Below are 15,524 nucleotides of genomic sequence, written 5' to 3' on the forward strand. Positions count from 1 at the left end.
ATTCAGATTTTGTGAATATGAACATGTTGTTACAGGATTTACAGATGACTTTATTTAACTGAAGAGAATTATTTTAGAGCTCATTGTATTGGCCTTACAACCAGATTATATTCTTGAAGTGATTTTATTAAAATTACCTACAGTTTTCTAATAACTTTTAAGCTGTATATGGTCTTCATTGAAGAAGTTGATAGAGGGAGTTTGCTATACCGTATCTTGCCTCTTTTTTTGGGGGGGGGTAGCTTTAAATCTTGATCTAATTTCAAACTTGATCTAAATTCCAAACTTTGGTCCAGATTCATTATCCCATTTTTTAATTGGCCACTTCCCTTTCCCCTTTCTCTCCTCTTTCATCCTTCCCTGTCCCTCTCTCCTTCCTTCCTTCTCCCTGTGTGTATACATGTCTTTGTGTGGATGCATGTTTTTATTTTTCCTAGACAGACTTCTCAGGTAGAAATTGCTGGGTCATGTAGTAAGTTTCTGTTTACCTTTTTACGGACCTGATGAAATGCATCATTCTCCGTATCTTCTACAGCATATTCTTAGAGTCATTTTGATAAAAATGTCATTCTTAGAGTCATTCTGGTGTGAATGAAATAATATCTCATGGATTAACATACGGTTATCTACACTAGTGATATCCTCTCCTGTTTTATTGGCCGTGTGTATATTTTCTTTGGAGAAACATCCACTCAGAGCACCCTCACTGTCCCTTTTGGGTTGCCTTTTTTTTTTTTTTGAAAATTATAAACATATATTTTTATCCCCAGGGGTACAGGTCTGTGAATCACCAGGTTTACACACTTCACAGCACTCACCAAAACACATACCTTTTGGGTTGTCTTATTATGTGGTGTGAGAGATCATATATTCTGAACACAAGTTCTTTATCAATCTTGCTTTTTTAAAATCCAATTGACAATCTCTGTTGAGTGGAGTGTTCAGTTAATCAGATTTAGTTTTGATATACTTGTTTCTACACTTCCCATTTTGCTTTTTCTTTCCTGTTTTTCTCATATCTCAAGAGATCCTTCTGTTCCTCCTTTTTTGAGTTACGTCTTAGTGATTGATCTAGGTATGACTGTGTGCATCTTGTCAGTCTACTCTAATTCTGGTCAAATGTAGGAACTTTGTTTCAGTAGATCTCATTTTCTTCTCTGTGCTCCTAGTGCCATATGTTATATCTGTGCATGTTACAGCAGCTCAACAATACAGTGACATAACTAGTGCTTTATAGACTCTTATTTCCACAGTCTTTCTCTGGAAATGTCATTTATTTTTGCCTTTGTTTTTTTAAGAATAGTTTTACTGGATATAGAATACATGGTTACCTTTTTAAAATCTTTAATCATTTAGATTATGTTATCCCATAGACTCCTAGCTTCCATTATTTTTTTTAATTTTGATTTATGTTATCCCATAGACTCCCAGCTCCCCTTATTTTTTTGTAAGAAGTCAGCTGTTAATCATAATTTTGGTCTCCTTTTGTGATAGATTGGTTTTTTTCTCTTGCAGATTTCAAGGTTTTGTTTTTGTTTACTTATCCTTGATTTTAGCAGTTTGAACCCATGATGACATGTTTAGGTGTGGATGTGCTTTTCTATTTCCTAGTTCAGATTTACTGGGCTTCAAGGATCTGCAAATTAGATTTTCATCAAATTTAAGCAATTTTTGGCAATTACTTCTTCAAATATATTAATCCTTTTCTGTCTTCCTTCTGGGGGTCTCCTTACATATGTGTTGGTACACTTATCGTTGATCTGGACTCAGGCTTTGTTCATTTTATTCATTGTTTTTTACCTCCCTCTCTGCTTGAGATTAATTTCTGATTCTTCAAGTTCACTGATTCTTCTGTCATCTCAAATCAGTTGAATTTTTGATTGCAGGTGCTGTATTTTTCAGCTATAATTCCCATTCAATTCTTTACTTTGTATCTTTTTATTTTTTTTATAACTTTTTTTTTATTTGACAGAAAGATCATAAGTAGGCATATAAACAGGCAGAGAGAGAGGGGGAAGCAGGCTCCCTGCGGAGCAGGAGGCTGAATGTGGGCCTGGATCCCAGGATCCTGAGATCATGACCTGAGCTGAAGGCAGAGACTTAACCCACTGAGCCACCCAGGCACCCCTGTATATCTTTTTATTGAGACTCTTCATGTGTTGTGTCATTTTCATCATGGTTTTCAAACTATTTCCATTAGTCTTTGACCATGTCCATGTAGCTGCTTTTCAATCTTTTAAATCTTTGCTGAATCTACCATCTGGAAATACTTAGATGGGTTTCTCCTTAATGCTTTTTGTAGGAAGGGCCACCTTTCTTGTCTTTTTATAATCTTGTTAAATTTCAGGTGATGTAGCAATTAGGGGTTCTGATTTCCACCCCAGGGGGTTGTCTTGTTTTGCTTAATAACTTGCCTCCAGGAAATTTATGAAGTCTGTCTCTCCTGCAGTGTGCAGCCATTGATGTCTCTGTTCATTTCTTAAATTTTTAAGTCTTGCTTCCTACATGTTGCTGCTGTGCCTGCATCCTTTCACATTTAGCCAAAGATTGGGCAGATGTTGTTTGCACACCCCATTATTCATGCTTTCTCCTCTGCTGATGGATCTGTGTGGGCTTCTAAGTCCATTCAACATTTGGGTCATTTTCAAGGCTCCCTGGTTTTTGCTTACTAACAAGCTTTTTGCTTCTTTGCGTGTATGCGCATGGCTTGGCAACCATGGGTATGTGGGTGGCTTGAACCAGCTTCAGTTTCCACTGCATGCCCTGGGTAAACCTGGAGCTTCTGTCAAGTGCTTATCACATTCAGATGGCTCTCTGACCTCTCAGAGCTTACAGTTAAGTACCTTGCTACTCTTACCTTGTTTTCCCCAAACAGCATTGCAACCTCAGGCTAGAGAACCCTGTCTGCTTAGCATGGAGGCCACCTCTTTACTTACTCTGCCTCAGGTCAGGAAAGTCCCTTCTCTAATTAGGTGACAGGTTTCTGGCATGGGAACTGAGAGCGCAGCACAGACTCACAAAACTCTAATCAAACTTCAGTAATTTTCATGAATAAACACTTCTTAGTTTGTTGTAGGTGTTCAGAGTCTTTAAAATATTATTATCCAGATTTATAGCCCCTGAGCGGCGAGCCGAGCGGCGGCCCCGCCGCCCCAAGCGGCGAGCCGGGCGGCGGCCCCGCCGCCCCTAGCGGCGAGCCGGGCGGCGGCCCCGCCGCCCCTAGCGGCGAGCCGGGCGGCGGCCCCGCCGCCCCTAGCGGCGAGCCGGGCGGCGGCCCCGCCGCCCCTAGCGGCGAGCCGGGCGGCGGCCCCGCCGCCCCAAGCGGCGAGCCGGGCGGCGGCCCGCCGCCCCTAGCGGCGACCGGGCGGCGGCCCCGCCGCCCCTAGCGGCGAGCCGGGCGGCGGCCCCGCCGCCCCAAGCCGCGAGCCGGGCGGCGGCCCCGCCGCCCCTAGCCGCGAGCCGGGCGGAGGCCCCGCCGCCCCAAGCCGCGAGCCGGGCGGAGGCCCCGCCGCCCCTAGCCGCGAGCCGGGCGGATTCCCCGCCGCCCCAAGCCGCGAGCCGGGCGGAGGCCCCGCCGCCCCTAGCCGTGAGCCAAGCGGAGGCCCCGCCACTATGTGATCTTAGAGGCTTGGGCTTCGCACATGCGCTTTGGGCACCTTTAGGCGCTGCCCTTTATGCGCAGGCGCAGACACGCGGGATTCAGAGGTGCGCAAGCGCATTCGTGCTTGGCGTCATGGTTACGGTTGTTAGGTGCTCCAAGATTCCTAACTGTTGCTCCCTACGTTTGGCTTATCTCTAGCACTGGTGCTGGTGTCTAGAAGCGGCGAAGAGCCGAGCGGAAAGTGGAGTGTTGGTTAAGCCTGTAGGCTTTGCAATGAAGAAGTTTTTTGGTTTCCGGACTGCGAAGGTGCGTTCATCCCCGACCTTAGACATGGAGCTGATGAATGACTTGAGGGCATCGGTTCACAAGGAGGAAGTCACAGAGACCCAGCCCCGGTATAACATCCGCGTGAAAGAGCTCAAAAAGATCCACAAAGTTGCTGTCATGGACAACATATTCAAAATGCAGCGGTTGCTCTTGCGTGGGAAGAACGTGAATAAAAGAGACAAGAGGAAAAGGTAATAGGCATTAAGGGCCTGCTTAGCCAGAGGGAGTCATTTTGTGTTTATGTAGTGAACTTAGATTGACCCCGCCCCTCCCAGAGGAAATTACTTGCAAAGGCTAGATACAGGGGCAGGTCTGGCCAGGTGAAGACATCCAATCAGTAGGGTGCGCATATATCTACTAGGGTAAATTGAAATTCAATTGGTCACACATAGAAAGCCCGGGCAGTTTTCTCTGTGTGTGGCAGACCTAGCATGATTGTTCAGTTTTCTCTGTGTATCACAATCTCATTGGTCACCTGTGTATAGCCCGGCTAAACGATCTCTAGAAAAGTCTGTCAGGCTGGGAGGGGTCTTCTCTTTGCAAGAGATAGCCCTGAGCGGTCAGTTTGATCCTGTCTATCTGGTTGTGGAGCTCCAGGGTATGGCCCACCGGGGAGAAGCTGGAGCAGCCACGCTCCCCAGGGCTAGAGTGGATGCGGGGACGCCCCTTCCCTCCACTGGTAGGTCGCCAGGGGGTTTGTGTCCCCATAGGCAGCCAGGGGGTTTGAGTCCCCCTAGGTGTCCAGGGGCTTCAAGTCCCCCTAGAAAATCCCCACCTGTGTCAGGACCACAGGCCTGCAGTTGTCTTTGTCTTGTTTTGTTGTTGTTGTTGCAGTAGCAGAAATATCTGCTATTTATTTATTTATTTATAATGGTATTAAATACTAATATTGATAATTGGTAATTCTTGATTTTCATATGATCTATAAATCTAAATATCTAATAAAATGAAAAATAATTTCGTTTATTATTTAATATAATGTATATGAAAATATGTCATATATAAATATATATTTATGTATAAGATATATAAAATATATATTATTTCATATATAAAATATATATAAAATACATAGTGTACAATAATAAAACTGTTCCTGTTTATTTGAATCCTGAGCTTCCTTTGGCTTAAAGTTTCTTGAACATCAGATTGTAGATTTACTTAAAAAGAATTCTTCGTTATTTTAGTCCTCTTTTCCCATAGTGCTTTCAAGAACTAAAATTTATTTAAATGCCAACCATGTGACTAGAACTGCAGTAGAGCTGTTGTATGTATATACCATTATTTCATTTAACGTAAGGCACATTGATTGTGTGATGCCCCACCATATTGTATACCAATAAGAAATCTTTAAAAATTCTGCCAATTATAGTTGTAAGACAGTTTGAATTATAAATCACATTCCAGTGTCAGAGATACTAAAAGGTGACAAAATGAGCCTCCTAGAATCATTGATATATAGTATTCTTGTGAATATTTAAAACATACCTGAGAAATAGGCATAATTGTATCACTTTACCTAATGGGAGTGTTGTCTTTGTACAATAGTAGCAATAGTAACAGTCATAAAAATAATATGAAACAAACTTTGCATAGATCCTCATTTAAGCATGGTGATGAGGTCTTGTGAGATAACTATCCTTTACTTTATTTTTATTAGTTTTTAGTAATCTCTGTAGCCAACGTGAGGCTTGAATTCATGACCCTTGAGGTCAAGAGTCACATGACCTTCAAACTGAGCAAGGCAGGGAACATGAGATAACTGTTTTTCTCTCCACTATTTTGATGAGGAAATTGAGGATAAGGCTGAGCCATAACTATTAAGTTTAAATCCTATTAAACCCAGGTTGAGCTGAATCCTGAGGTCAAGCTCTACCTCGTCAGATAGCCTGCTCTTTTATTAGTATGGTGAATGATCACTAATAAATACTGTACTTTCTTCAAAAGAAAATGAAATATTTGTTTTTGAGTCAAAGGAATAAGATGCTACTTAAAGTTTACAATTACATGAATTAATTGCATGTTTTGAAATCGTGCACTATAATTTCCTAAAACATTCTTTCACTCTCATAGGACGCCTCTCCATCTGGCCTGTACCATCGGCCATGCTGACATGGTAGATTTTCTTGTAGAGAGGAAATGCAAGCTTGACCTCTATGATGGAGACTGTAGGACTCCTCTAATGAAGGTGTGTGGTAGCAGCTGTGTCTGCCTGAGATGGATTTGATTTAATTACTTAGTATGAAAATCTATTGCAATTAAGTGTAACTAATTGTTTGTAGCATGCTTGCTTTAAATTCCCAGAATTTACACTCTGTTTCTTGGGATACTACTGACAGGCTGTACAATACCAGGAAGAGGCATGTGTAACTATTCTTTTAGAACATGGTGCTAATCCACATCTTACGGATAAGTTTGGCAATACTGCCCTCCACTATGCTGTTGCTGGTGAGAACACATCAATAGTAGAGAAGCTGATTTTATTCCATGCAAATATTGAAGCAAGAAACAAGGTACATCAACATTATTTATAAAGTATTTGAAATTTTAAAACATATATATATAAATTTTTTAGCTACAAAACATTTATTTACATATTTATTCATATATGTAATAAATAATAAATACTGAATTCTATACATCAAGTCCTGTACCAGGGAAACAACTCCAAAGCCAGGGCAGGGAGGACTAGAGAACGATGAAGCCCACGGAAAGGGCAGAGTTCTGTTTCCCAGCCGCCCTTCCACCCCAGGAGGAGAATCTTCCCATTAGTGCTTGGGAGTGGATGGTGGGCTCAGAGCCCACAAAGGCTTGAAGGCCTGATGGGGAATGAGATGATGATGGAGGCTGGGTGCTGTGCAGGGGCTTAGGAAATGGGTGCTGCTGGGAAGGGGTGGGAGACCATGACCTAGTGGGGTAACTTGGGTGAGTGCGAGTGGGAGGAGAAAGCAGCAGGTTGCAATCCCCGGGCACTCCAGGCCCCAAGGTTCTGAAGATGAGAGCACGGGGATCGGGTCCTGACATCCTCCAGGGGCATCTACTTGGGCTCATAGCCACTCTGCCTGCCATGTCCTGCACTGGGGTCTCCCATTTCACAGAGTAGTTCCTGCTCAGCATTGTGTAGGTCCTCAGGGTTAGTAGCTGTGCATGGGGAGTCGAGGGGGACCACACTCACTCTTCCATTTGTTATTTCTTTGACATGCCTTACCTCCTACCACTGCCCTTAAGGAAGCACTGTTGGTTGACATAGGGTCAATTTTTCATACGTACAAGCTCAAGCATTCCCTCAATGAAAATATTTTGAAATAACTTCATTGTCTAAGATTTCACTTTATTTTTATTTTTTGATTTTTTTTTCTTGAGTGCACTTTTTGGAAATACATTTTTGTAGGGACTGTAAAGAAAGAAAGCAGGAAGAAAGCACATATACAGACTTATAAGAAGAGAAGCATGTTCTTCACATAGCAAGAATTTTTATGCCTCTATGCTTCTAACCCAAGTAGTAATTCTGAGTAATTTTACATGGAATATGCCTTATTCTGCTCTAAGACTATGATCTAGTTATAGGGATAGAGAAGTGATCTATGTTTCTATCATTCAGTTGATATTCATACTAGTCTTTGATACATTTTCATTCTTAAATGCAGCAATTATCTACAATTGATTATAGTTATTAAGTTTTTGTTGACCCAAGTGTTGGTTTTCTTCAAGTTTTGAAAGAGGCCGGCTTTGGCTAACAGTGCTGTAAACTGTCAGTCAATTATTCGAAGTTTTAAGATTTCACTTTAACGAACTTTTTTTTAAAGAAAGATTTTATGTATTTGAGAGAGAGCATGAGAGCAAACACACATGAGTAGGGAGGAAGGGCATAGGGAGAGGGAAAAGTAGGGGAGCCTGATGCAGCGCTGGATCCCAGAACCCCAAGAACATGACCTGAGCCAAAGGCAGATGCTTAACTGACTGATCCACCCAGATGCCCAAGAGCTGCTCTTTTAATTTAGAGCCCATCTCCTTAGTGACCCATTTGGAGCAAGAGAGCCTTATGTTGACATCTGGGATCCTGATACCATTGATAGAAGAGAATCAAGCATGTTGGTATAACCTGGAAAAAAGCTTCACCTTTATTGGAAAGCTCTCGACACTGTATCCCTGAAACTAATTTCTGAAATGTTAATGTTTGCCATGAAAGTATTGTCAAATGGGGATAAGCAAATTTAAACCGGTTTCTTTTGCACTAGAGATAATGTGCAGTTCTGTAATATTTCTCAAACATAAAGGAACATTGAATCTTTCTATTGAGGCACAATCCTCACCTTCCTGCAAAGTATATGTTCTTTGGAATATAATTTAAGAAACACTACACCAGAGATAATCATTTAGGCTGTTAACTCAGTAAAAATACTTTAAGCTTTTACAGCTATGTTTTAGAGTTTGGAGATATAGAGATAAAAAATAGTCCCTTCCTTCAATAAGCTCTTGGTTTCGATGGGTGCAATAAAATAAGTAGTGTATACAGTGATAAATACTGTGAGAGAAGCCGAGATTCTTGGAACCGGTCAATGTTTGAAGTAAGATTTGGAGAATGACTACAGTTAATCTGTTGAAGAGGTAGAGGAGGACTATTTAACTGAATTTATTTTATTTTTCTCAAAAATATTTATTTATTTGAAAGAGTGAGAGTGGGAGAGAGAAGTGAGCATAGGGGTGGGGCAGAGGGAGAAGGAGAAGCTGACTCCCCACTGAACAGGGAGCCTGACGTGAGGCTGGATCCCAGAACCCTGGGCTCATGACCTGACCTGAAGGCAGACCCTCAGATTGAGCCACCCAGGTCCCCTGTGGAGGGCTATTGCAAAGAGAAGGAGCAGCTGATGAAAGGGGGTGGTGAGGGGTGGGGGGGGAGGGTAGGGGTAGTCGCAGGGGGTAGGGAAGATGGAGGGCTGGGGAAGTTGGGGGGTTGAGAGTACTTATATATGTGTTTAAGGTTAGAGGATACTTTATAGGTTTTAAAATTCAGTATGGAAGTATGTAATTTTGTAAATTACAAATTGTTTTTTTCACTTTTACAGGTCGAATTCACACCATTTTTACTTGCTGTAATTGAAAACAATCATGAAATGGTGGAATTGTTAATTAGAAAAAAAGCAGATGTACATGTGGTTGATAAGTTTAAAAGGTACAGTAGTTGTGGTTTTTTTAACCGTATATTGTCCTAGGGTGGTATAATTAAGTCAGAAAGAGTAACATAATAAGAAGAGGATTAATTTATAATTATATAGTGAAAATGTCAACATGTCATCAGTTAGGCAGAAAGCAATTATTCTGATGGGGCAACATGAAGAACAGTATACACAGAATTTATATTCCTTCCTATTATTGACTGATGTGATCTGTAGTCCTTTTTTTTCTGCCATATGATTTTATGTTACCTAAAAGGGTTTCATATTAGTTTTATTATAAAGTGTGCACTCCTTTTATTTTATGACACAATATTAAACTTCTTAACCCTTTTATAGTATTTTTTAGAAACTTCTACTTAATATAAATTCTCCTTAAAAGATGCATATTAAACATAAATAGGAGTTGTTTTATCTTTTGGATGACTCCTTGCTTTAAATTTTTTTTTTAAAGAATACTGATGTTAGGTGATCCCTAAGTGATTATTAATTACTATTACCAGATAGGGTGGGCTTATCATCCTTTTTCATGTTATATATATATATATATATATATATATATATATATATATATATAAGAGAGAGAGAGAGAGAGAGAGTTTTCATTGGTAAGGGTAGAAGGATGAAAGATAACTTTCATCAAATAGATTTTTCTTTTTGTGAGTACAAATCATAGGTTGATGATAAAGAGAAAAGAGATGGACTTTAGATAGACACAAGACTAGGTTTAATTCCTTTCCTAATGCTGGATATGTGACTCTGATACGTTCTCTGATATGAAAAGAAGGATAATATATCCTTCAAGGGTTGTGTGTAAATAATATTTTATATATATAGTATTTAATTTACTGCCTAACCATGCTTATTTTAGTACCATTAACTGCAACTATGACTCTTTTATTACTGTTAGTATGAATGCTGTTATTTTAAGCCTTCAAGTAGCGTTTTTGTTTTTTTTATTTTTAAAGATTTTTTTTTTGAGAGAGAGAGAGAGATAATATGAGCAGGGGAAGGGGTTAGAGCAGGGAGCCAGACATGGGGCTCACTTCTAGGACCCCAAGTTCATGACTGAGCTGAAGGCAGACGTTTAAATGACTGAACCACCCAATCACCCCTGCATATAACTTTTTTTAAAAAAGATTTTATTTATTTATCTGACAGGCAGGGATCATAGGTAGCCAGAGAGGCAGGCAGAGAGGGAGGGAAAGCAGGCTCCACACTGAGCAGAGAGGCCAATGTGGGGCTCGATCCCAGGACCCTAAGATCATGACCTGAACTGAAGGCAGAGGCTTAACCCACTGAGCCACCCAGGCACCCCTGCAAATAACTTTTTATACAGACCTGTCCTCTAGAAGACTTGGAAATACACCGAATCAGCTTAAGGAAAAAAAATGGGGAATTCTTTTTTAAAATCTTCACTCGTTCAGTTAAGTGACCTCAGCATAGTTTCTTGTTCATCAAATGACTTTAAACTAGCAACTTCTACTGTCATACCCAGGTGGGACAAGAGGCTTCTCTTTTGCCTTTTAATTTTAGCCATGGAGGTAATTTACAAAGATAAACACTTGAAGTTGTTAATGGTCAATTCTGTACTGACAGGAAAGATATTAACCTGGTAAAGTATATGAAATTTGCTGTTTAGATAACCCTAAGTTCCTAAGGGTGAAGTTATGTCTCTGTTATTTTAGAACAGCCCTCATGCTTGCTGCACCCTCTACATCTCCAGATGTAGTCAGGCTTCTTCTTCAGCAAGGTGTTAATACCTCTTCTCGAGATGAACGTGGATGGACGGCAGGAGACTATGCTCTTTTTAGTGGATTTGATGGGTAAGTGTTTACATTAAAATGTTAGTTATTATTAAAGTGAAGTTTAAAATAATTGAACTCTTAGTTCTTATGTAACAGATGAGCGTTCGTAGTTTGATTCCGGCAATTTGGGGACTGTAGTGAGTTAGCCCATGTCACTTGCCAGAAACCAAGACAAAGGCTAGACTAGTCAGAATTAAAAATGAGTGCGGGATTTTTTTTTTTTTTTAATCTCAGGACTATCGAGACCTTTATCTTTAGGGACCCTAACCGTATCTGTTTCATTCCAAGGATAACTGTTATGCATGGGGTACAAAGAATGTTACATTTGTGTGTTTACTCCTTCCTGCCTCCCTCCCTTCCTCCCTCTCCTCCCTCCCTCTCCTCCTTTCCTTTCTTTGTAGATTTCAGTTATAATTATTTCAGAGAGGGGCAGAGTAGGGACAGAGGAAGAAGCAGATTTCCTGCTGAGCAGGGAGCCTGATGTGGGTCTCAATCCCAGGACCCCAAGACTGTGACCCGAGCTGAATGCAAATGCTTAACCAAGTGCCAAGTGAGCCACCTAGGTACCCCAACATCACGCCCCCCCAACTAGTTACTTGGGTCCTGAGATGCTCAGTTTAGTAGAAAGCCCTATCCTTTTCCTTGAGGGTTATCTCCTATTCTTTCCCCTTTGAATTTTCCAAGAACCTAAAGAGTTCCCAAAGACCAAAGAGACCATCCTCTTTCTTCAAGTCATTTGGAGGGAAAAAAGGACATTCTTATCATTGCCTTGTTTCCTTTGATTCTATTGCTGCAATATTGCTGTGTGGTGCCTTCTTGACTCAGTTGGTTAAGCGACTGTCTTTGGCTCAGGTCATGATCCTGAAGTCCCAGGATTGAGTCCCCCCAGGTGGGCTCCCTGCTCAGAGGGGAGTCTGCTTCTCCTCCTGACCCTCCCCCCTCTCATCTTCTCTCTCTCCCTCTCTCATTTTCTCTCTCAAATAAATAAATAAATAAATAAATATCTTAAAAAAAGAAAGAAAGAAAAATATAGAATTAATTATTTGTGAGAGAGAGAGAACAAGAGCATGAGCATGAGCAGGGGGAGAGGTTGAGTAGGGAGCCAGATGTGGGGCTCAATTCCAGGACCCCAAGATCATGATGGAGCTGAAGGCAGACACTTAAATGACTGAGCCACCCTGGCACCCCTGCAAATAACTTTTTATACAAACCTGTTCTCTAGAAGGCAATTTTTTCCCCCTGCAGTCTGGTTATGATTGACCTTTGCTCCCAGGAAGCCCTTGCTGATCCACATTCCCCAGTCTCCATGGTGACCCACAATGAGACTTCAAAGTCACAACATTTTTTAGTTTATGACATATGCTTATATGCTCAGCTGTTATTCCAAGGCACCAGCACCCTGTTCTGGCTGCCGGGCCCCCTGGCTTTAGCCACAAACACCCTTCCCTTCACACTCAAAAGTCTTACGTGAAGCCCATATGTTTGTGCTGACCTTCATAATGAAGTACCACTTGAGGATTTTGCTTGTCTATCCTGCTAGCAGATGATAGTTGGGACCCTTCTAAGCTGTTAAAGAGGTTCAAATAATGCTACAGGAAGAGCCTGGGCTTTCCTTTCTCCTTTGTTACTAGGCCTGTATCTCAAGCCTGATTTAAATCCTGCAGAGCGCCTTTTCTTATGAGGTGATGAAAGGTGTCATACTGACCTTCTTGGAGTGGTGGGCATCATCTTTCCCAAGAGGCCATGTTTTGGGTAAAATATTTCATTAAATCCTCTTAACAACATTGTGAAATAAGGCAGTAAGATGCCTGTTTTATAGAGGAAGACTTGAGATAGAGAGAAGTGGCTCCTCCAAGAGCAAATAGCTGTGGTTAGAGAGTTAGGACCACTGAGTTCAAAACACGTTCCATTATGGCAAGCTAACACTACTAATTGCTAAATTACTACTTCATGACTAGTTCACCTTACTTTGAAGTATATGGGGTATTTTAAGTTTTGATATTAGCTCTGATATTATTTCAAATACACTTAGGAATTTGATATATTTGGTAAATATTTTTCATATCAGTATTAAAATAGTAACGTTGTCTATCACCCTTTTTATATGTAGCAATCACCAAACAATTGCCAAACATACAGAAGAAAGACTTAAAAATTTTTCGCAAAATAACAACCCAGGTAAGACTTTTCAGAGTGAAGTACTTTTGGTGGTCACATAGATGAAGTCAGAGTAAAAAAGTTTTGATAAAGAAAGAACAGTGGGGGAAAAAAAAAAAAACCTGAATGTGTAAATTGTATAAGTTCACTTTCTTGCTTTCTTTCTCTTTCTCTCCCTCACCTCTCAATTTTACTTATTTGACAGAGAGAGAGAAAAGTGAGAGAGCACAGGCAGAGGGACAGGGAGAAGCAGGTTTCCCACTGAGCAGGGAGCGCAATGGGGGGCTCAATCCCAGGGTCCAGGGATTTTGACCTGAGCTGAAGGAGGATGCTTACCCAACTGAGCCACCCAGGAGCCCCTATTTTTTTTTTCTTTCTTAATATCTTTCTATTGTTTTTTAAATTTCTTTTCAGTGTAACAGAATTCATTGTGTATGCACTCTACCCAGTGCTTCATGTAATACGTGCCTTCTATAATACCCACCACCTGGATCCCCCAACCTCCTACTCCCCACCCCTTCAAAAGCCTCAGATTGTTTTTCAGAGTCCATAGTCTCTCATGGTTCATTTCCCCCTCCAATTTCCCTCAACTCCCTTCTCCTCTCTGTATCCCCATGTCTTCCATGTTATTTGTTATGCTCTAGAAATAAGTGAAACCATATGATAATTGACTCTCTCTGCTTGACTTATTTCACTTAGCATAATCTCTTCTAGTCCGGTCCATGTTGCTACAAAAGGTGGGTATTCATCCTTTCTGATGGAGGCATAATACTCCATAGTGAATATGGACCACTTCTTCTTTATCCATTCATCCATTGAAGGGCATCTTGGTTGTTTCCAGTGTTTGGTGACTGTGGCCATTTGTGCTATGAACATTGGGGTATAGATGGCCCTTCTTTTCACTACACCTATATCTTTGGGGTAAATACCCAGGAGTGCAATTGCAGGGTCATGGGGAGGCTCTATTTTTGATTTCTTAAGTAAACTCCACACCATTTTCCAAAGTGGCTGCACCAACTTGCATTCCCACCAACAGTGTAAGAAGGTTCCCCTTCCTCCACATGCTCTCCAACACATGTTGTTTCTTGTCTTGCTAATTTTGGCCATTCTAACTGGTGTAAGGTGGTATCACAATGTGGTTTTAATTTGCATCTCCCTGATGGCTAGTGCTGATGAATATTTTTTCATGTGTATGATAGCCATCTGTATGTCTTCATCGGAGAAGTGTCTGTTTATATCTTCTGCACATTTTTTGACATGGTTATCTGTTTTGTCTGTGCTGAGTTTGAGAAGTTCTTTATAGATCCTGGGTACTGTCATTTGCAAATATCTTCTCCCATTCCATGGGTTGCCTCTCTGTTTTGTTGACTCTTTTCTTTGCTGTGCAGAAGCTTTTGATCTTGATGAAGTCCCAAAATTTCATTTGCACTTTTGTTTCCTTTGCCTTTGGAGACATCTTGAAAGAAGTTGCTGTGGCCAATGTTGAAGACATTACTGCTTATGTTCTCCTCTAGGATTCTGATGGATTCCTGTCTCATGTTGAGGTCTTTTGTCCACTTTGAGTTTATCTTTGTGTACGATGTAAGAGAATGGTTGAGTTTCATTCTTCTACATATAGCTGTCCAATTTTCCCAGCACCATTTATTGAAGAGACTGTCTCTAAGCCAGCATTAACCAGATCCCCAAAGCCAGCAAAGACCCCACCAAAAAGGAGAATTTCAGACTGATATCACTGATGATTATGGGTGCTAAGATTCTCAACAAGATCCTAGCAAATAGGATCCAACAGCACATTAAAAAGATTATCTACCATGACCAGGTGGGATTCATCCCTGGGTTGGAAGGATGATTCAACATTTGCAAATCAATCAATGTGATAGAGCAAATCAATAATAGAAGAGGTCCTCACAGTTGATGCAGGAAAAAGCATTTGAAAAAACTCAGCATCCATTCCTGATTAAGACGCTTCAAGTATAGGGAGAGAGGGAACATTCCTCAACTTCATAAAATCTGTCTATGGAAAACCCACAGTAGATATCATCCTCAATGGGAAAAAGCTTGCAGCCTTCCCGTTGAGATCAGGAACATGAAAAGGAGGCCCACTCTCCCCACTCATGTACAACATAGTATTAGAAGTCCTAGCAACAGCAATCAGACAACAAAGAGAAATAAAAGGTATCCAAATTGGCAGTGAGGAAGTCAAACTCTCTCTCTTCGCAGATGACATAATACTTTATATGGAAAACCCAAAAGACTCCATCCCCAAACTACTAGAACTCATTCGGCAATTCTGTAACATGGCAGGATACAAAGTTAATGTACAGAAATCAGGGGCTTTCTTATACACTAACAATGAAAACACAGAAAGGGAAATTAGAGAATCAATTGCATTTACTATAGCACCAAGAACCATAAGATACCTGGGAATAAACCTAACCAAAAAGGCAAAGGATCTGT

The 15,524-nt window shown here is 40.9% G+C and overlaps 1 protein-coding gene across 2 annotated transcripts in view; it reads left to right on the top strand.

Moving 5' to 3' along the window:
• Positions 1 to 3,789: 3,789 nt before the first annotated feature.
• LOC309857845 (ankyrin repeat domain-containing protein 26-like) overlaps positions 3,790 to 15,524 on the top strand; it is a 37,314-nt gene continuing 25,579 nt past the window's right edge. Inside the window, exons 1-6 of one of the 2 annotated variants that reach the window (XM_082750593.1) lie at positions 3,790 to 4,119; positions 6,002 to 6,116; positions 6,268 to 6,441; positions 8,995 to 9,101; positions 10,791 to 10,928; positions 13,021 to 13,088. In XM_082750593.1, coding sequence (XP_082606719.1) covers positions 3,875 to 4,119; positions 6,002 to 6,116; positions 6,268 to 6,441; positions 8,995 to 9,101; positions 10,791 to 10,928; positions 13,021 to 13,088 — 847 coding nt within the window. In that variant the 5' untranslated portion in view covers positions 3,790 to 3,874. Of the gene's footprint in view, positions 4,120 to 4,541; positions 4,608 to 6,001; positions 6,117 to 6,267; positions 6,442 to 8,994; positions 9,102 to 10,790; positions 10,929 to 13,020; positions 13,089 to 15,524 lie in introns of those variants that run through there. The other variant, XM_082750594.1, reaches the window with a different exon arrangement.

This window comes from Mustela nivalis (genome assembly GCF_964662115.1).
Source record: "Mustela nivalis genome assembly, contig: HAP1_SCAFFOLD_1432, whole genome shotgun sequence".
Lineage (NCBI taxonomy): Eukaryota > Metazoa > Chordata > Mammalia > Carnivora > Mustelidae > Mustela > Mustela nivalis.